Raw genomic sequence first — 22,137 nt, forward strand, 5'->3', positions numbered from 1 at the left:
GAGAAAGAGGAGTGAATACTGTAAACACGTCAGGGCAGATCTTCATCAGGAGGGAGACAATGCTCTAACCCAGCTCATATTACCTCGGGGTAGAGAAGAAAGACTTATACAGACCAATTCAAGAGTTATGTAATTAGGTTGCGATGAATTAGGCCATGAACTGCACAGATGTTTATGAACTAAAAATTACTGCAGAGATTACAGCGGTCTAATGATACTGAAGCAGCCTAAACCGAAAAACTGACTCCAGCTGAGCTGCACAGTTACTTTTCTCACTAGAGAAAATTTTTATTAAAATATTTTCTAAAGTGCTATACAACAAAACCTATTAAATAAAAATGTGTTTTTTTTTAACAGGTCCAATATGGACATGCAATATGTAAACGAAAACAAAATTTAAGAAAAACTGAAATTATAGACAATAGATCATAAGAACAATAACAGATTAAAAAGTGCATACAATGTATTCTTTTATAAATATTTTTAATAAATATATTTATACTCATGAAAATTTTAAAACCACAGATTAAAATATATGATTTTATAAATGTAACCAATTATTACAAAAATCATAATTACATTATTAGCCTAATCATATTTATACATTTATAACTATTCTTTTCACATTTATTTTCATGGTTACTTATCCTTCTGAGGAAGATGATGATCAGAAGCTCGGTGGATCCATCTTTAAACTATTTTCATATTGTAAACGTAATGTCTTCGACAGTAAAAGTTCTTTTTCTTGAAAAAATACACAAAACTAAAAGTAAAACTCATCATGTCATAGTATCTTCTATGTTTTTTGTGTATAGCTATAACCATAGTTACATTATGTATCCTGTGTAAAGCTAAATGTCTCCCGGCGGGCGCCTAAACGCGCAGTCTCACGCGCTGCAGGTCTCGCTCAGAGAGCTCGTGGCCTCCACTCTCCATCATCCCGCGCGCGGTGGCACCAGGTGGGCCGCGGCACCGCCGAACCGTGGCCTCGTTAACGCCATGCAGTAATGAGGCTGCAAAGAGGGACGAAATAATTGCAAATAAAACTACATGATCCAGAAAATAAAAAAAGAAGAAATTAAACAGATGTGCGTGTTTTCAGGATCACTGCTTTTGTCCTTTCAAAACGCTGAGTTGCAAAAATAAATAAAAAAGAAAAGAGCAACAGCAGCTGACTACTGGCATGAAAGCATAGGATAGAAATCAGAATAATAATATAACATAACTAAAGAAATCACAGTCACAAAACTGTCTTGTATCTTGTACCTTGTAAGTTTTATCCTGGTAAAAGTACTTTTTAAACTGAATTTATGTCAGTACTTTAATACAGAGCTACAGTAAACTGTGCATTTACGCAGTGTAAAAAAGACAACAGAGCAAAGAGTAATGCATTAGTCATGCTTTAATTAAAATAATTCTTTAGAAATTCATTATTTACATCTGCAATAATATTAATAGGAGTGTAAGAAAAAAATAGTCACAGTTCTTACCAAACATCAGAACATCAGCATGACAACAAAGTAAATTTATTGACGCAAAACAAATGTATTTCAAGCCTTGTTGGTTTTAGTAGCCAATTCAGCATCAGCCCCCTCAGTCATCATTCTCTGAGTAAAAGTAATTCATCATTTACAGTATGTACATATTGCTAGACAGGTATGCTAATTGTCTTTGAAGGGCGTTTGTGGGCATTTTGTTGCAATTGTGAGTTAATGTTTCACTCATCAGTCTATTTTCACTACAGGAAAGAGCTTAAAATCTGAATTTACAGTGAAAACAAATCACAAAATTAATTAGCAGGCAGACAGAGATCAAGCAAAAGAATTAATTGGTAAAGTTCGGACAGGATTCACAATAGAAAAAAAAACAGTGTAAACAAAAGCAGATATAGTTCAGTATAAAGACATTGCATATCCCTACTCACTGGATCAGTGGATGTGCGAGAAAGAAAGTCTTTGGCCAATACAGCATTGAATAGCTCTACACACTGAAAATATGCACCTTGACGTGAGACATCAGGCTGAGTCTCTGGAAACGGGCCCTGGTAGGACTTCAGTATCAGCGATGTAAACGTGCATGACCCAAAGTTATCCTGACAAATGGTGTCAGCATTGACAAATAAATATCGCAGAAGTAGATGTGGGTAGACCCCCCCCCAAAAAAAATGTGGTGCTGGTTCATCAGCAGAAAGTTCATGTCCTGTATTGACTTTCATGCCTTGGGCTGGAATCATATGTGTCATCTTATGTAAAGTTCCTCAGATCTAATCCAAATCCAGTCAGATCTACCAGCACCTGACAGAGTCTGTCAGCAGGGACTAGAGGTGGTCGTAGGCGGCTGCAGAAGGTGGAGCGGTGCGGGAGGCTGAGCTGTAATAATAGGGCGAACCTGTGGGGGTAGATGCACAAGGAGGAATTCAGAATGTTTTACAAATTCAAAGCCTCTCTCTTGACTTAGGATCTTGACCTACTAAAACCAGGCTGACATGTCTTTGAAAATGAACTTCCTAGTGGATTTACAAGTCAATTCATTTGGCTACAATTTGAAAGTCTACAAAACGGGGGGATCCCTCATCTAAAGTTTTGTTTTTACTTTTACCACCAAATCTCTGCTAAAGAAAAAAAGAAAGGCGTAAGCTGATTTGGCATCTGCACTTGGTTCTTAGGAACAGGTAGAACAGGACCCCATTAGATTTTTGCCAGATTAAAAAACATAAATGAATTGTTCAAAGAATTATATCCTTTTTTAAAAACAATTTCCATTGTGGTACACAATGTATCATTTGAACATCCCTGTTGATTTCAGTCTTTCAGTATTTTTTTATCTGTTCTTGTTTTGTTGTTTCCATCATTAACAGAACATGTTTGGTCAAATAAAGGTTAAACAAATCAGAGTAAATTCAATTAATGTTAACGCCACAGAGCACAGAGCTCAAAGTAAATAATGTGACTTATGGTTTCTACAAAGGACGAAAACTGCATTATATATAACATGTGACTGAGGTAGTTTGCACGACACTTCCTGGCAGCTGTTCATTTAAATTCTACTCATGGAAAAATGTTTGTGAATCATAAGGTCAGTAGATGTGAGTTCTTCAATACTCTGAGGGGACTTTTATGAGTTTTCAAGATTATGCAGATACTTCCACTATCTAAATAATTTGTCTTTTACTCTGAAGGTCACATTCAGCATCTTATAGTAAAACTAAATACATTTTGAGATAAGTTGCTAGCTGGATGAGGTTGGCAGCAGAAACCAAAGAATATAAATGTAGTACACACACCCTCTTCCTCACCCTCACTCACCTAGTATGCTGGAGTTGGTGAACCTCCACGCTTCACTATACGTGGTGTACGGTGAATGGCTGTACGACTGACCAGAGTAGTCTGCACCAGCTGTAAGGAAGAAACAAAAAAACTTCATCAAACACTCCCATCCAGATAAAACTACACAAACACAATGAAGGTGGCATGAAGAGGCAAAGCTGAGACATTGCTAAGAGCTCTGTAAGGTTTGTTTGTTTGTTTGGGTGCCAGCTTCTGCTCAGCCCGAGCTCATAATTCACCAACAGTTAGCGCAGCCTGTAAACCATTAATCTGTGGTGCAGGTGGAGGGCTGAGGGTGAAAATCCCTCGGCCCAGTGGTGCGTGCATGGAGCTCGCCTCTACGCCCTCTTTCTCGAGCACTCTGCCCCTCGCATCGCTCAGCCTCTGCCCTCTGAAATACCCCCTCCTCCTCCTCCTCTTCTTCTCTTCTTCCCACACTTCCTGCTTTCTGGCACTCCTCTTTCTTTCTTTCCCTTCTTTTAACATTCCAATATCTAATTGGTAATTATGTTGCCTGGAATAAATCCCTGAGCCCCCCACCTCCTCCTCCTGTCCTAAACCCCCCACCTTCTTTCACTCAGTAATTGTGTATCAACGCTTCCTCACAGCGAGCCCACCAGAAAAATAATAAATCAGACCCTCTCATTTCGCGCTTCGGAGGGCAGACTTCAAATAAAAAAAGGCACATCACACACACATGGAGACCTGCACGTTTCATGTGCATGTACACACACACACACACACACACACACACACACACACACACACCACAAAGACCTCCTCCTTTTCGTTCATACACAGACTTTACACCCCCTCCGCCCATCCTTGCATCTCCCTCCTGGGCCCCTTTGGTTCCCATGGCGATGTGTGGTCAGAGGTGTCTGGGTACGTGGGAGGGGTGGTCAGCAGGGCGGAAACCCCGGCCTGTCCCTCGTACCCCCTGGGCCCGTGTGCACCGGCGCACACACAACGCAGTTCACCACCCTGGCAGAGCTACTCATTAACTCAGCCTGTCTCCCTGTTAATCTACAAGCCTCTATCACAGGCTTTTCTTTCTCTTCCTGCCTCCATCACCCTCTCTTCACCTGTTTGACTCATGTATTCCCCTCTGATTCTTTCTTCCTCTTTAAATCTTCTTTTGTCTTGCATTGTGTTGGTAATGTATGGGTTTCCTTACCTGCTACCATGCCCGTGATGGCAGAGGAGGAGTATCCTGTCTGTGCAGGGGAGGTGATGTGAGGTGGGTAGCCTGGCAGGGTGGAGCTCACCATGTCACGGCCTAAAAAATATGTCAATATCAAGACTATTATTATTATAACAGCTGCAAGATACTACCGTTTGAGGTTTCATTTTGTTCTGCCACCAATTTAATAAAATGCAACTAATTCCACGGTAACTTGTTAAATTTTCAATAATACAAATGTGTGGTATTTGGTCGTTTCTATGACAACAAAGTACACAATTGATTAATAATTATATAAAGGTTTTCACAACTTGGGTTTAGACAATTGTGATGGCACGTTTTTACTTTTTTGTAAAGAGTAAAAATCTTTTAGCTGATATTGTGTCGATATGAGCTAAAAGAAAAAGACAGAAGCTGAAACACACATGTTGGGAGTGCGAACATGAAGGATGTTGATGCCTACATTACCTGAGATGATTGACTGACTGCTGAACTGCCCATAAACTGGTGCATGATGGGTGAATGAGTTGAAGGTGTTCGGGAAATGGTTGGAGCTGCTACAGTTGCTGCTAGCAGAAACAGGTTTCTGCACCGCCTGCAGCTCCACAAATGCCAGGTTGGACATTGTCATATTTGGGGAAGAGCTTGTGCTGGTCACTTCTGGGGACATTTCCTGTTTTAGACAGAGCGGCAGGGACTGTAGGGGCTCTGTGGGGGGTTACAGCCAGTGTGCAAGTGGGTGAGAAAATGACAACAAATGGTAAAAATGAGTGAATTGCCCAAAGAAAACCCCAAAAAACGAGTGAGGTGTTTCATGTCCATGGTAAACTACGATGTGAATAAATGATGATGGTTGTGCTCAGCATTTGTGCTCATATTTATGTCATGTGTTTGAGAGTGGTTACAGGGCACAATCTAACAAAAAGAGTCTCACCGGTGACCATGGTGTAGCTCTGGTGTGCTGTCAGATTACGTCCAATGGTGGAACTGGTTGTTGAGAGGCCGGTCTTGGCCTCATCCAGGCTGCCACTGATGAGGGACAGAGAGTACAAAGTCTGGGGATGACAAACAGTGATTAGCTATTAGAAGTAAGTTGAAGGAGAAAATGTGCATGTGTGCAAGTTAAAAAAAACAAAGGCAGAAAGAGAAGAAAAGGAAAGAAAACAAGACCAAGAACTGTGTTTGAAAAAATTATTATAGCCTCATGAAAACATACTGAAGTACCGATTCTACCTGTTCTGTCTTGCTGCTGGAGGCTGAGCTGAAGGAGTCCGGAGGGTAGTGGTGACGATCGAACCCGCAGTCCAGCGTAGCTGCCGAGAAGTGATCCACTCTCATCTGTTTCCTTGGTACGCCCCCGCTGCCTTGAGAGTCCACGCTGTGCCGACAACTTTCCTGATCACCTAAGAGAAGCAAAGGAGCACAGAGAAGGGAGAAGATGTGACGCGAAAATGCGAATTTTACTTTCAAGGTTTTTGTTCCCAAATTTTGCCAATAAAAAATATTTCATTATTAAATATTCTAAAATAGCATTAGAATGGTACTAGCAACTATCTAAACATATTGTGGTTCTCTTTCATGCCAAAGGGCAACAATAAGAGTTATGAGATTTGGTTCTCATGTGTCTTACTCTAAAAGAATGCTTTTCAGCCACATTGACCTCAGTTGTATCTGTCTTGTCCATCATTCACACTGATACTCATCTGATAGATTTGCTTTCAAACAGAACTGTAACAAAATGTGTGTCGTCTCATTCGTTTGATCTAATTCTTACTATCGTCGTGGCTCCTCTTGCCCTCAGTGCTGTGCTGGATACCCAACAAGCCGCTGATGGAGTAGGTGGTGCCCAAAGAGTCTGACTGTGGTGACTCAGGAGGAGTGACTGCCGAACTAGGGACTGTGAGGGAGACCAACAAAGACAGACAGATTTGAGACAGCGAGCAGAAATTATACTGTTCATCCCAATGACTGTTTCCACAGGGATGTGAGTTTTAACCTCGGTTCCTTAGTGTAACATGATGCTGATGATACACAACCTTCGTGCTTGTGAATGTAAACTTACTTAAAGTTTGTCCTGGACTCAGGCCTTTTCCATCCAGAGAAAGATTGAACGGCTGCTGGACCTTTGTTCGAATTATTCTGAAACAAAACAACAACAGTAAATCAACATCATCTCAAAATTCCCATAATGACATCATAACAATACTAAGTAAAGATGGACAGGGAGAAGTTCAGGAAGTGTCTTTGTGCCTGTAACACTAGAGTTTCTCACCTGTTAATGGAGCTCACGCTGGGCACTGTGTCACTGTCACACACTCCCTCCGCCAGCAGTCGGTCCCTGATTTCCCAGGCGAACATGGTGGGATTTTGCCTCTTGTATTCTGCGATCTTGTCCACAACTTTTGGGGTGGCCACTTTTGGTTTGGAGCCACCAATCACACCAGGCTTGATGCTGCCTGTCTCGTAGTAGCTGATGGAAAGCATGATGAAAAGGCTTTTAATTTAAAGAACTGAAGACTTTCTTGATGACTTTAGGCTTTGGCTGATTCCTAATCAAGTGTTGCAGATGTGGAAACAGACTTTCAGAGATCAAAGCACGTGGCCAGAGCCTTTAACAGTAACAGGAAGGTGAGTGAGTGCTGGATGGAATACTCACCGTCCAAGGATTTTGCTGACACAGCCGTGGCTGACACGGAGCTGCCGGGAGATGTCACAGGGCCGAACCCCTTGGTGGGCCATGTCCACAATGCGTTGCCGGATCACCTCCGGAAGGGGACGGCCATTAACAAACATTCCACCTAGTTGGTTAAGACCCCCATGACCTGGGGGAGGAGGGGGGATGAACACTCATAAATGTCAAGGAACCTGAGACAAGAGATAAGCCAACATCCTCACACTGCAGTTAGAAACGTAAAAAATAGGGATGGTTTGCTCTTTTGGGGACATTTTACACTGTACATATGCACACAGATAAACAGAAACACACACCACAAACAAAAACATCAGGTCTGATGAGAGAACATTTGCACAACCACAGAACATCTGTCCATAGAAAACTGCCGGTTTTGATCGCTGGGTAATTAAAGTTTAATATTTTTTTTTAAAGTTGCCAAATGTGAGCAAAAATGAGCTTAACGTGTTATGATGCGTTCACACTGTAGAGGTGCTGGATTTGGCTTAGAATAAGTAATTGAAATAAACACAGAGTGGTTATTTATTTCTCCCAAAAATAATGTTTTCTCTAAAAGCACGAATCATTTTTAACAGGCTGAAGATTAAACTGTGGCAGTTAAGGAGGACAAAGGACAAGAGAAAGCCATTAAAAAAACACAAACGTTTACACAAAAGTTACAGAGAGGATGGTAATAATCGCATTTTGGAGTTCATTTGTTTATTACATGAAGTTAGATGAACGTTTCTTTAGCTTTCAGTGTCATTCCTGTTGATTTTTATTGGCTTTATAACTTGATTTGAGTCTGAACTGTTCATACAAAAATGGAAGAACATTTATAGTGTTACTCAGCATGTGTTAAGCCTGACATAACAGACAATATTTTAGATTTTTAAATTATGCCCCCATAAACTGCAAAGCTCATACTTTAAAATGGATGATTGTTTGTGTACTTACAGGCTAATTACCCTGTCTTAATAACACCTACAGGCTTTTCTCATTTATATGCCAGTAATTTGTTGTTTGGGTTGAGGCATGAGACTCAGCTGGCAACGCTGAAGGTTTTGGATTGTTTCTGCCCAGAGATTAATACCTCCCCTAGTTAGAAAAACAAACTCACAAAAAACCAAAAAACACCATACATTTAAAGTGTTCTGGCTTGAATCTGTTTAAATTATAGAAAATATTTGTAATAACATTTATTGTGAAGCAAACTGTATGTCTTTATTTTACAGGAAAAAAAATCATATCTATATAACGGTATAGTGAATATACACTGCTTTATTATACTAATATATTTGACACATATACTGATAATAATTAATGTAAAGCAAATTAAGTTGATAATCTATTATTAGTATCCCACATTGTGATGAAAATATTGTGAAATCAATGTTTTACTGCAGGCAATATTAAGCCTAATTTTTCTATATGTGAAATATGGATAATGGATAAAAATGGATAAAGTTTTTTTGTTGTTTTTTATTTATTTATTTATTTTTGCAGCTCAACCCGGGGTAGATCACCGGCCGCCTCCGCTATCTTCTCTATAGACTGCACGGTGGTGACTCTGCAAGTACACCATTGCTTTTAATTTAACCCATTGAGTCACTTCTTTCTCTCAGCCCTTTCCCAGCTTTCATTTCCACATCAAACAGCGGCCGGACCGGGCCGAGTGAGGGAGGGGGAGCCTCTATTAACGCTGCCAGCAGAGTGTGGAAAAAAAATCTCCCCGCCAAGCTCCATCAACCTGCGGGCATGCGCACACGCACGGCGCGCACAGCAAAAGACAAAGCACGGATTCATTACGGAAAAATAGTAGATAGATAGATAGATAGATAGATAGATAGATAGATAGATAGATAGATAGATAGATAGATAGATAGATAGATAGATAGATAGATAGATAGATAGATAGATAGACTGTGCTACGTTTATATTTAACAGCTTTAAGTGTCATCCAATTAACTTTTTAATATTCTGCTCAACAACCAGAGGAAAATAACAACGGACTCCTTCAATAGTTAAAAAGAGAAAACAGGACCGCTCTATGACACTGCACACTATAGTCCCCATTTGAGATTTCAAATCACGATACACACGCAAACTTTGCTCATAACTAATGAGACTTTATTTTGAGACGTAAAGTTGAGCGAAGATGTCAAAGTTTTCAAATATGTCTACAAATGGATAATAAACGTGCACAAAATAGTGCACGGTGTATCTAACATGTTTTCATATTACTGACTGCACCAGCTATGACAAACATAGAGGCATGACTTTGAATAATTCACCTACTTGCGAACATCATGGTCTCAGTATAACACTGTAATTTCCCATTTTATATTGATAGCAATATACATTTCATAGCTGATGGAAAGCTATAATATAGGTTAGTTTCAATGTCAACCATTTAAACTTTTCCAGTGAAGACATGTTGTGTTACTGTGCCTGTGTTTCTCTATTTTATTATCAATCATGTCTTTCTACAGCAGCGTCCACAACTACTTTAATCTGCTCACAGCCAGTTTATCTTACAGACTGTTTAGTAAGTGTTTTTATACTGAATGTTTAATAGGAGGAAATAAAGTATAGTGTTACCAGAGCTACATAAGAGCAAGACAAAAGAAGAAAATCAGATGTGAACTTGCTACTGACATGAAGACAATCCACTGTTTTCATGGGGAAAACATGCAGACATAAAAAAAGCCAACAAAAACACTTCTTTTCACATCTGTCAGGTGAGTTCAGGTTCAAACTGTTGATCCAGTAGCAGAAGAAATTCAGGAGTGTGCCAGGAGCAATCCAGCTTGTGCTGTGTATTTACCTCTTCCATTGTTGTTGGACATATCCCTGAGATTTTGGTCTTTGCTCCAGCAGCTGAACGTGACTTTCTCCTCCTCACTGTCCCAGTTAAAGTGGTTTTACCTCCTCAGCCCGCTTCGTCTGGCATGAGTGTGCTTCTGAGTGTGCCGCAGACCACACGCTCTGAGAGGACATGGGTTTATCAGACGGGTTGTTTGTGGTTTGGTGAAGCCACTGAGCTCACACAACAAATACTCAGCTGGTGTTAATGCTGCTCTGTGTGTGTCTTTATGATTCTCTGGTTATGAGTTCAAATCATCTTCATGAGCGATTGTGTTTATCATAGAGACAGCCTGTTGGAGGCAGAGTGGCATTAAAAATATATTTAGCTCATTTAGTTAAGAAGTTACACACACACCTTATAGAACACACCTGTGTTTGTGTTTCTGTAAATTTGTAATTTATTATAAATCTTTCCAGAACACAAAAGAGAGTTTTATGCCTGAAAGCAAACACAGGTGGCTGCTTCTGTTCTAAATTTCTATTCATTAACCTCTTTCTAAAAAGTTTGACTGGTCTCATTAATCAGCTTATAATTATTAGTGTATATTGTTGTGTGTATTGAATAACAACATTGAGTAGTAACACACACAGTATAATGAAATGTAAATGATTTAAGCGGAAGAATTAACAATACTGAAGAGAGTGAATCAACTCTTTAGAGCTCATTAGAGCTTTTTTTTAAATGTTTAATTTAGTTTTCATAGAAAATTACTATTAAACTGCACCTTAATTAAACAACAACACAATACTCATTAATCACAATAATCTCTAAACAGACACTAAAACAATTGTCATAAAGATCAAGTGGCTTCTCCTCCTGAACAGAATTGACCTTATTAATAAAACAAAATGTGACAAATCATTAGGGTCTTAAATGTTAATTTAAAAATGTTAAATCTGTTGTAAATGTGATGGCTAGCAGTTGTTTTGCCCAGCTTGTTTACAGGCTCCATCTGTTCCGCTTTGCAGAATGAACTGTGTGTTTTCAAGCAGGAGGACGTTCAGCTCTGCGAAGTTCACAGTGACCAGAACAAAACCTTTTGTGATATATTAATAAAGGGAGACAATGATTTGTCTGACATGCAGCCTCAGAGACATGGCTGTGCTGTAGATTTACATTAAGGACGTTTAACAGAACAATTTGTGGTGTTTGGTTTGTGAAAAGTAATACAGGACACAAGTGGGGAAACAAAAACTGCTAATTCAAATGTGTGAAACAGTGTAATGCTACAGTGCATTTAATCGAGTCAGCCGTTGTGTCGTGCTGGGGGGCACTTAAAAATTAACCCAATAATTAGCAGAGTGTCACAGAGATTTTTAGATGGGATGAACGACAGTAAAAGTCCAGGTGCACTGCATGGTTTGATTCAGTTTTAGTTTGTTGTCAAAAACATTCTCATTGTGATATGATAAGAAATAAGCCTAATATGTGTTGGATTGAATTCAGTTTTGTGGTTCAATACTGCATGTTATTCCCAATAAGTCGTCCTTCTGATATACTTGACAATGTATTTTAATTTAAAATTTAATGGCAGCTTTTTTCTTAGCTTTTATTTGACATGGCATGTGTGTCTCTCTCTCTCTCTCTCTCTCTGTGTGTGTGTGTGTGTGTACAATTTTATATAGATACAACTTAATTTGTCTTTGGGATTTACTGCAACAAAAATTGAACGTTTGTTAAAGTATTATAGTATATTGATAGTTTATTAGCGGAATAATTGAGGTCTTATTTTTTAAACAGAGACAACAATTTTTTTGAAATGAAGTAACTTCATATATTATCCATGATTATTAAATGTTTCCGTGTAACTTTAATATGAATATAAAAACTTTGTATCATTGGCCATATTGAAACTGATACATAACTATTACTTTTACAAATAATCTACATTTTTAAAAACTGTTTATGATCGTTATTAATAAAAACTGATGTTTTACAGCCTGTAGTTTAACGTGATATAATAATGAATTCCTGCAGGATGTTGCACTTAACCTGGATGTGATGCAGATTTTTACATGAGGCTAAATGTAATATTTAACAGGGTTTTTTTTCTATGGTTTTATTTAATACGTAAATTACTGAATCTGACTCTGTATTATTTATGCTTGTCACCGTTACACTCACATCTTTTTTTCTGTCACACGAACAGATTCGCGCTTTGCGCTCACATGTTCTGGTTATTATATTAAAAAATATTACACATTTATAATGCATGAAAGCAGTAAGGTAATAAATATTACTCTGGATATATTTTAGGACTCCTTTTCAACGCAATACGTTCTATCTCCAGCGGGCGAGTCTGAATGATTATTCTCCTGTTCTTCAAAAAACTTTTCACACATACCTTGTTTACATATACCTGGGTTATAACAACTGCTTTTATTATTTATGCCTCGTGTTTTTTATGCATCGCTAAAGCAGATCCTGAGCATAAACCACTGTCTATGGCTATTTGCAGAGCGTTTCAGATCATTTCAATGTGTCAGCTCGCTGTCTTCTCAGGACTGCGGATCACCACATTCCTGCTGCAGAAATTCACAAATCACACAAGAAATTTAAACGAGAGCTTACCTTTCTTTGTGAGAGCACAAAATAAAAATGTTCCCCGGCAGATATTCTGATATTATCCAAATGATGGGGAACTGGTGGTGTGATACGGTGTGCCTCTGGGCCGTTGTGTTGTGTGTGTGCAGACGACACTGAGCCAGGTTTTATCCAACCGGGGCTGCGCAGAGGACGGAGCCCCGCAGCCATTGGACGAGAAGCGAGGGAGAAGAAGGAGGAGGTGTGGTTTTATAGAAAAGAAAAGAGAAGCCCCCTAAAAAATGTGTTTTGATGGCATTACACCCACTGAGTGACTGTACGGAAACACTTGTCAGTAGTCCCTCTTTGGATTAGACTGTGTCCGGGCGTGTGTCACCGTTTCCAATGATCCGAGTGCCGCTTCCACAGTTTAGACCTTGATTTGCAGCAATCCGTCACACTTTCCTGCTGACAGGTAAACTAACACCTGACTGAGCAATAAAGCGGAAGTTTAGCGCAGAAAGGTGATTCACTGACACAAAATATGCTCCAAAGCTGCATCACGAGCATTCAGGAGCAGCTTTTATTAAATTACCAATAAAAGCAAATTCTGGTCCGAAATTACCAACGAGGCATTTTGCAATAGCCCATTTACCTTTATAATTCATGTATGGTCATATCTCACCTCCAAAAATAACGCAGTCTTGTTGGGCCATGTATGAGCCACAGACGCTTCTTTTTGTAAAGTGTGGAGTTAATGTCCAGGGCAGAGAAATGTCATATTTTATCCTTAGCCTCTGGCTTTTTGTTGCTATAGTGAATAAGTTTCTTATGTATGTGCTCATGTGTGAACATAAGGAACATTACTGCACTGCACTGTTTCTGCATGGATGAAACAGACTCGAAGCCTCTGGTAAGCGCGATAAGTTGATTGTACTATCTACACCCTGCGTAAAAGAGGCTCTGCATACGCGTGATGTCACAGCAGGATGTCAGGACCCCCCACCCCCCCTCCTTGTGTTAAAACGCTGTTGATGTTGTTCTCACAGTACTGTAAAACAAACAGAACACCTATAATGCCAGTCATCCATGGCTCCGTGTCCTCTGGCTGGTTTATCCAACCACGTGGACTTTTTCCTTTAGAAACGGATGTACTTCTGGTGGGAGAAAGAAAAGTAGACAGAGGTCAAATAAGTTACAATGATTAGTGTAATTCTGCCAGAATTAACCGATAGTTTTAGACATTTTCCCCCTTTATCAGCAGAGTCACTTGAAGAATTACAGGCGATGGTACATTCAACTTTAGTCCGTATCTCGTCAGTTTGTGATTGAAGTCACTTCACTCCTGGTGTTTCACAAACCTCTGTCACTACATCAGTGGCTCTGCAAGACAATGAAACGACTGTTTTTAAATAAATAAAACTGTTAAGAGACTAAAGGAATAATATTAGATGGAAACAGACACGGTTCTCTGTGAAGTGACCAGAGCGCAGATGCCTGGAGGGAGAAGTTGCAGAGGAGAGAGAGGTTACAGAGAGTTTAACGAGGGCTTAAAAACTCACAGATTGGTATCTATCAAGATGATAGTGTGAATTAAAATAGCGCTCAATTATATGGGTCCATTCGCCAAGGGGCAGAATTCATACACGCCCTAAATCCGGACACTGACGATAAAACCCGATGTTGACACGTAATAACTGTCGCATCTTGGTGATTTCCTCACGCTATAAATAAACCCTCAAAATGTTTATTCATTTTCATGTGGGCTGTACTGACTGGATGTCATTGAAGCTACACGGCAGCTGTTAAGTTTTGTTAATTGATAACAACAAATTCAGCCTCTATCCTGACAACCAGAGGAGGAGCAATAATGTTGTTCAAAATGTAGCGGAAAGAAATCCAAAAGGACATAAGACTGTTGGGCAATTTTTAATCTCCTTTCACTGTGTAAAATTAAAATAAATCTCATAGTCTGTTGTTTTTATTAACACTTTTATACAGACCTGCTGCTTTTAACAGAGCTCCAACACCAGACGAACTGCTGCTTAATAAAAAAGCTTTGGTGATGCAAACACGATGCAACGAATTCTGGAAAATAACAGCTAAAATGTGCTTTGTATTGAAGCTGTTACATTTGTTGATTTTAATGTTAATGCGAAATAGGAATAATTGAACGGCCTTCAACATCTTTAAAATCAGTTTTGACGTTTTCTTCATCAGCCCTCATGGTGCTCAAATTAAACAAGCTCCCACTTCTTCTTCTTAAATGATGAATGATTTACTAAACACACTTTAGTAGACTTTAGTTTAGTGAATTAACGCACTTGACTTCCCGGCTTCCAATGGTTTTCTGTGGATCCCCCAAAACCACGAGTCTCATATTCTGTAGGCTGTTAAAATAACCTATGTGCAATTATGCGGACAGCAAATTGTTTATTTAGAGGTAACATGGTGACAACAGCATGGAAAGGGGCTAGTCCTTAATAATTTGTGGAATATATTTGGTATATAAATTTAATGAGTCTTTAACGCGGGGCTGAGACTGAGGAGTAGCTACAGTATATTGAGAAAAAAAACATTGCCTCCCATGTTTACAGTGTTTTCTTCTTTTCTCTCCGGGTGTGTCCTGTTGACGGGTGGATCTCCGGATTTACTTCTCAGAGCAAAGTTTGTGTCTCCGCAAGATATCTACGTAACCTGCGGGGACAGGTGGAAACACGAGGTGAGGGTAAAAGGTCAGGGTAAACACTTCCGACTGCACTGATAAGATGAAACATGCATCTAAAATGTTATGTTGTTTATAGCATTTTCAAACAGTTGGTTTTTCCTTTGACGGCCCTGTGGTTTCAGGTATAGTGTTTAGATTCTGCTTTATGGAAAAATCATCCCTGAACTTGGAACGAACGTAAAAAAAACACAAAAGGGAGTACAAATACTAGGGTGGTATATAAAAAGTACAAAAAGCATTGTGGATTAATAACATTTTTACAAAGAAGCCTGCATGCCTGCACATCAACAGGTTGAAAAACAGTCTGTTCCTGTAAGAACCACTGAAGGTAAATGATAAAACACACTCACCCACTTCACACCACAATTCTCAGAAATTTTACATCTTCATTTTAACATACATTTATTAACAGATGTTAGCAGCCCACCCTCTTTCAGAGCTGGAGTGTGACTGGCAGTGCGCGCTTCCGCAGCGACGCGCCGCCTCCCGCTCCTTTTGCGCGCCCCCCCAAGATGAATGCTTTCCGGGGAAAAAGCGTCCACTTAATGACAACTTCTATAAATCTAGCCCAGCGAGCGCACGTCTCTTTGTGGTCAGCGAGTCGAGATGAGCCAGATAATTAGGTCATAATAGCTGGAGAAACACCTCAGTATTGATGATCCCATTAGGGCAATGATTTTCCTTGTGCACAAGTGTGGAAACGTGTGTTTTCCTGCCTTGTTTCTTGGTTAAGATGTTTTCCCACGCTGATATTTCGACTACATGGACATGTATTTATGAATTTATGTTTATTCACTCAAATTGCTTAATGGGTTTGTTAAACAAGTTATTAAAATCACAAATATTCTGAAAGAAGGAAAGAAGTTCCTGAGGTTTTGCCCCTACATCTGAACATATCTACAGGGTTGCCATATGAGATGCAGTCATGTTTAGGTTTTGAGCTTCTCTGTCTCTTACTGTCATGATGCAAGTGTTGCCAATGGCTTTTCAGCTTTCCTCCCTCATCCTTTTAGTGCTTTCTCTCCAACCAGCCTTTACCATCTGGTTTGGCATCCCTCCATTCTGTCCCTTCATCTATTTCTACTCATCTTCCTGTGTTTTGTGCACTGTCCATCCTCCCTCCACCTTTGTCTGTCCTAGTCCAGCCCTGTCCATTGTTGCCCCTGTGCCTCCCATTTCCCTTTGGTGTTGCCCTCTGACCCCACAGCCTGTCCTACCCCCATCCTACTTGGTGACTGCCCCCCAGGACCCCAAATCTTCTTGACTGTTCCTTCTTTGAGTTTTTTGGGGGGCACTAATAACTGTTGCCAGCAAGCTCCACACAAAATCCCAGCATGATTGCTATTGTGAGGCCTACAAAGGCATACAGGGTGTACAGACAGAGAGGCTTGGCCTGCGAGTAGCGTTTAACCCACATGCAATTTGCACTGGAGGTCGATGTGAAGTCTTTTAATCTTCTATCGATCAGCCATACATTTTTAATCAGCTCAGTCTCCTTGTGCGTTACCGATACTCTTACTTTGCTCATTTTGATTAAATTCCCTCAAAAAAGTGGAAAAGTGGAAGACTTTACAGAAATGTGCAGCCGTTACTTTAATGATTTACATGAATGAGATCAGTGGGGGTGATGCACACCACAAACACACACACACACGCACACACACACACACGCACACATGCACCCCCATGGACACACACTAGTAATTGCAGAGGACTTTGAGGATCAGAGTGACTGGTGGACCTTATCTTCATGCCTGTCAGTCAGAGGTGGTGTCCATGGAGATGGGCATTACAAAGTTGGCAATTGGCTGTGATGTTATGAGAGGTGTGGTGTTGGGTGTCCTCATGGGAACACAGGTGTCTCTCTTGCAAGTGTAGCGATGGGCAACAGAGTTAATCAAATGGGCATAAAGAGCCTCATTATTCACAGAGCTGTACAGTATGTGTAGCCGCAATGCAGAAAACCTCACAGCACAACTGCATTAGCGGCTGGAGTAAATGTCAGTGTGGAAACTAAAACACTTTGTTTAAGCTCCTGGACAAGTGTCTTGTTTCCAATTAAACTGGTTAATAGACTTGGCACAAGACACATTAGTGCCAGTTCACAAGTGCAAGTTTTTGTTATGTAGGGAAGAGCTCCAGATTCATAATTGGCAAAACATTATTGACCAACTCACCCAAATTAGACTTTTGTCTTGTAAAAAGGGAGCCCATTTGGAGCGTGCGCTAGCAGGTTGATTCCAAAACATTTTTTCTCTCTCAGCCTTAGTGGTGACTGTTTTATAGAGTAGAATATGCTTTTTGGAATTTTTTCAAATATCCCTGCTGCAAGTGCAACAAATAAAACTCCATCCACCTTTTCTGTACTGAGGTGGCAGCAGAAATTATAGGCTTCATTCACATTACCTGCTAAAGTGGGTCAATTGTTTTTGTAGAGTACTGTCAACAAAGTAAATCAGATTCTTTCAAATCAGATCAGGTCTATTTACTTACGTGTTCTCAGACTCTGATTTGTATACAATGTCTGACAAGGCGAGTGACTGGAATTCATGTGAATTCAGTGTCTTAATTTTTTGATCTTGCACTAATTCCCAATCAGTGGCAGCACCTCTGTCCAGAGGTGGATACTTGTCACTTACAAACATACGTAAACCAGCATTATAAAAAGATTAAATGTGAGCAATAATTTGCAATTGAGCCACATGGATTGCCTGCACAGTAAATAGAAGCAGGTTTAAATGGGAAATATGTAGTTTTATCCACGCTAGGAACTTGATTGTCTGTACACAACCAATTTGTTGCAGACTGAAATAACTACTGAATAATTTGCTGTGAAATTTATATTCGTGGTCACAGAAGATGAAGCCCTAGCAAAAACATAATATGTATATTTCTCTTCCACAATTCAATAAACTGCAAGAAAATGGTCTTTCCTATAACTTTGAAGAACTTTGCATTTACCTTTATGTAGCACCACCACTGGGTCAAACTTGTGCCTTTTATTAACTAATACCTGCAAATGTAATGACATTCCCATCAACTTTAGGTGAAGTCTGTACCCAGAGGAAACCATGCAACCACCGGGAGAACGTATAAATTCTACACAGAATGGCTGCAGCCAGCTGGTGAATTCAAACCAGGGACCTTTTAGATGTAGGGCAAAACGATTAACCACTTCACCATCGTGCTGCCCTAAACTAAAACCTAAAATGATGAACAAGTAAAACATTGTACAGCATTTAGCTCAAAGTACAGCCGTGCCTGAAGACAGCCTCATAGATCCACTGTCATGGTTGTAGAGTGTATTGCAATTTGTTTGAACACAGTTATTTGACAAACCAAAGAAAGTCTAACCTCTATCTCTAACGATGCTGATCCAGTGAACAGCTAAAGTAAAGGCTTTAGCAGCTTATGTGTGTTTCCTATTTTGTTTTTCACTTTTTACTATCATGCTACACATAATGTACTGAGGTGGGTAAGAATAAAAATGCATTCAGATTTTCAGCTTTCAATGCAGTCCGTGTATTTTTATACAGTACATGTTGTATTTGGTGGACTAATATAATGTAAGAGAGGCTGACTTCAGTATATTTGGCTCTCTGTGATGTCAGCCAGCGATAAAGTGGAAAGAAATGTTAACAGTGTAATGCTAACTGGCATTCAGAAAGACGAAGAGAGCGCCTGCAGATTTACTGCTGTGATGTCCCACTGATGCGTCGTGTTTGATGATTATGGATAGCCCAGGGTAATAGCAATGTAATTAGGCTTTTACTGTCGTGTAATTCTCCGTCAAGCACATTGTCAATATCTTGGTTGATGAGGTTGAAAGTGAGATTGAAATCCAGTGACCTGGGCCAGCTGCCATAATAACGGCACACACACACACATATGTACACACACACGTGCGCAGACAGAGTGCTTGTAATGCAGTGTGGCTGCTGTGATATTTGCTTTTGTCCCAGTGTTGATCTAAGCTGACATTATGCTGTATGGCCCTGATCGCTGTTTGTCTGACTGTTACATTTGTCATCTGTGGGAGGGCAAACGAGGGATCAGGAGGACTGGAGAGCAAAGTGAGAGAGGGAGGGAGAGTGGGAAAGATGGCATGGCAGGTGAAGGAGGGAGGACCAGAGTGAAGGGTAGTGCTGGGTGGTTTGGGTGTATGTGCTCATCTCTTGTGTGTCAGTTGCAGATCTGCTGGTGCGGAAGCAGATCTTTTCCCTCAGTGACTCTATTAATTTACCTCATTTATCTTAACCACCTCCCCCTCCCCCCAATAAATACTGAAGACCTCAGTCCATGTGTGTGTGTGTGTGTGTGTGTGTGTGTGCGTGTGTGCATGTGAACTACCATACATCTGTATGTGTGTATGTGAGATGGAAAAAACACAGCAGCTCCCCTTTCTATTCCCGGAGGACAAATCCGTGGCGGAAAAACTCATTTTCCTGCAAATAGTTTGTCAGCCAAGCTAGGAGAAGTGATAAATTATCACAGACGTTAGGTGAAGGAGGGTGACTGGAAGAAGAGGGAAACCCTCTCTCTCTCTCTCTCTCTCTCTCTCTCTCTCTCTCTCTCTCTCTCTCTTTCACTCTCTCTCTCTCTCTCTCACACACACACACACACACACACACACACAAACACACACATATCTTTCTGTTACTCTGACTTACTTCCTGCAAATTCTCTCTAATTTCTCCCATCGTATCTTTTTACCTCTTTGATTCCAGCTCTGATCACAACCGGATACATGCATTTCATGTACAGACCCTCTAACAAATACTAGTACATATACAGTATGTCCACAAAAGCAGGAACGTGCACACAAATGCCCACAGTACCCAGCACAGGTTGGAATTGGGAAAATGTGGTTGCCCCTACAACTCAAGTGTGACTCCCCTGTTCCAAATGATAAATTGATGGCCAGAAAAATGGATTTGTTTTCAACTAGTAACACATCAAAGAAATAATAATTCTGTGGGGAGAGAGTGGCGGGATGATGAATGGGGTGGACAGCTGGATCACAACAGAGCAATGGAGTGGGTGAGGGAGAGAAAAAGAGAGAGAGAGATGAATGAGTAGGAAGGGAGAGAGAAACTGCAAAATCAACACACAAACAAAACACTGGCGGACAGCTGTTTAGTACTGTATTTTTCTTAACAGGCCAACTCGGGGCCAACATGTCTGAATTCAGTCTCAATTGGAACAATCAATATTTGAACACCTGAACACTAAACTCATATGTGATTGTTGCACATCATTCCCAAAGCATGGGTATTAATATGCTGCTTTAACAGCCCCCTCTCTCCTGGGAGGGCTTTCCGCAAGATGCTTCATCCAGCTAAAAGAGCATTAGCAAGGGTGGCACTGAAATTCATTGTAGAGGTGAAGGATGGGTAGACTTCTCACAGCAGCCCAGTCCACGTCCTTCACACTAAACTAAGAAAACCTTTGTTTTCACTGTTGCCACATTGTTGTTTAAAATACTGTAGTATTGTATGCTGTATTATTACACTTTCCCATGAACATGAATGCAAACACACAGTATTTCTGGCTGTAATGACTACATTAATAAAACAACCACTGCTACAACAATTTTTTGTTGTAGTAGCATTTTTTTTACATCGTTTTAACCTTTTTTTCCTATTGTTAGCCATTAATTCCAAGCTAGTGAATCCCATTTTATTGTTTGTATCAAATAATCATAATTTCCAGGTGGTAAAAAGTTTTCAGTTGCATTTCAACTTAGATTAGCTAAGCACACTGGAGGGTCAGGGCACTATGTTACACTTTGCCTGTCAAAACTCTGTCACTTTGTTGTTAAAGAATAAATCCAGATATATATTAGTCAAAAACCAAAAATATTGTGTCTATACACTGTAAGGTTCATAAATCCAGGAATCGATTTAGCTCGTTTGGCTGTGCCATAAACCTCCATTGTTGTCCAAAAACCATTAAAAACACATACTGTATTTGAGCCACACCATTACACTGGGTGACATGTTTCTACATTAGGGAAAATGGGCACTGTAGGTTATTAATAAACAGCTCCACAGAAGACAGATATTAGTTTCCAAACTTTGCAAAGTTTTTCATTTCTTTATCATTTCACTTTTCTTTGCTGTCTTTTGGTGCCTTATTATAGTCAATACACCCAACAAAACTTTCTCTGACTAATAATCAGATTTTGTGATAAACCTACCAAAAATACTACTCACAGTTTTGCAAGGACAAAACCGCAACAGACCAGCAGGTGCCCCGTTTAACTATATCTTTGCAAATAAAAGATTCTTAGACAAATTTGTCTTCATTCACACTGTTTGTTGTTCTTAGTGACTCAGTATACACTAACACACGTGTGATCTAGGTAAACCTAGTGCGACATGTTTTGTTGGTAAAAATGGCCATTTCTTACTTTACACATCAATAGCTGTGGTTTCAAAACATTACAGCAACAGAAACTATAAAACACATTTGCACAGTGTGCAAGAAGTTCTAGAAAAAGTAACTCATCAACACAACCAGTAACACTTTTGACAGGTGAACTGTGAATACAAATATTATCTGTAGGAATCTTATATCAGACACTTTTTATTTCCCTTAAACATGTCATGTGATCCTCTGTGATAGCCTTTTATGTTAAAGGGGATTTGTACAACTCATATTATGTTTGTATGTATGTTAATAACTACATATTTAATGCATTTAATGTATTGAACCTCTATTCATATTCATATAAGATTCAACACCCTCATTGATCATAGATATTAGATTTTTAATGCTTATTAAAATGGAGCAAATCCAAAGTCAAAAAAACTCTTTCTAAGGACGCAATATGAA

The 22,137-nt window shown here is 39.8% G+C and overlaps 1 protein-coding gene across 3 annotated transcripts; it reads right to left on the minus strand.

Annotated features, from left to right (window-relative positions):
* Positions 1-1,449: 1,449 nt before the first annotated feature.
* On the minus strand, positions 1,450-12,726 carry pax8 (paired box 8). 3 transcript variants are annotated; one of them, XM_067485149.1, is made up of 12 exons: positions 12,621-12,726; positions 10,008-10,168; positions 7,166-7,307; positions 6,782-6,979; positions 6,572-6,648; positions 6,284-6,406; positions 5,743-5,912; positions 5,444-5,564; positions 4,978-5,217; positions 4,504-4,605; positions 3,306-3,395; positions 1,450-2,388 (listed from the first exon to the last, which is right to left on the minus strand). In XM_067485149.1, the coding sequence occupies exons 2-12, from the start codon at positions 10,027-10,029 to the stop codon at positions 2,318-2,320; spliced, it is 1,356 nt and encodes a 451-aa protein (XP_067341250.1). In that variant the 5' UTR covers positions 10,030-10,168; positions 12,621-12,726; the 3' UTR covers positions 1,450-2,317. The 3 variants fall into 3 exon arrangements, with proteins under 3 accessions (XP_067341250.1, XP_067341249.1, XP_067341251.1); XM_067485148.1 differs by having other exon boundaries at positions 7,166-7,331; XM_067485150.1 differs by lacking the exon at positions 4,978-5,217 and having other exon boundaries at positions 7,166-7,331.
* Between the last annotated feature and the right edge of the window lie 9,411 nt (positions 12,727-22,137).

This window comes from Channa argus, chromosome 18 (assembly GCF_033026475.1).
Source record: "Channa argus isolate prfri chromosome 18, Channa argus male v1.0, whole genome shotgun sequence".
In the NCBI taxonomy this organism is placed as follows: Eukaryota; Metazoa; Chordata; class Actinopteri; order Anabantiformes; family Channidae; genus Channa; species Channa argus.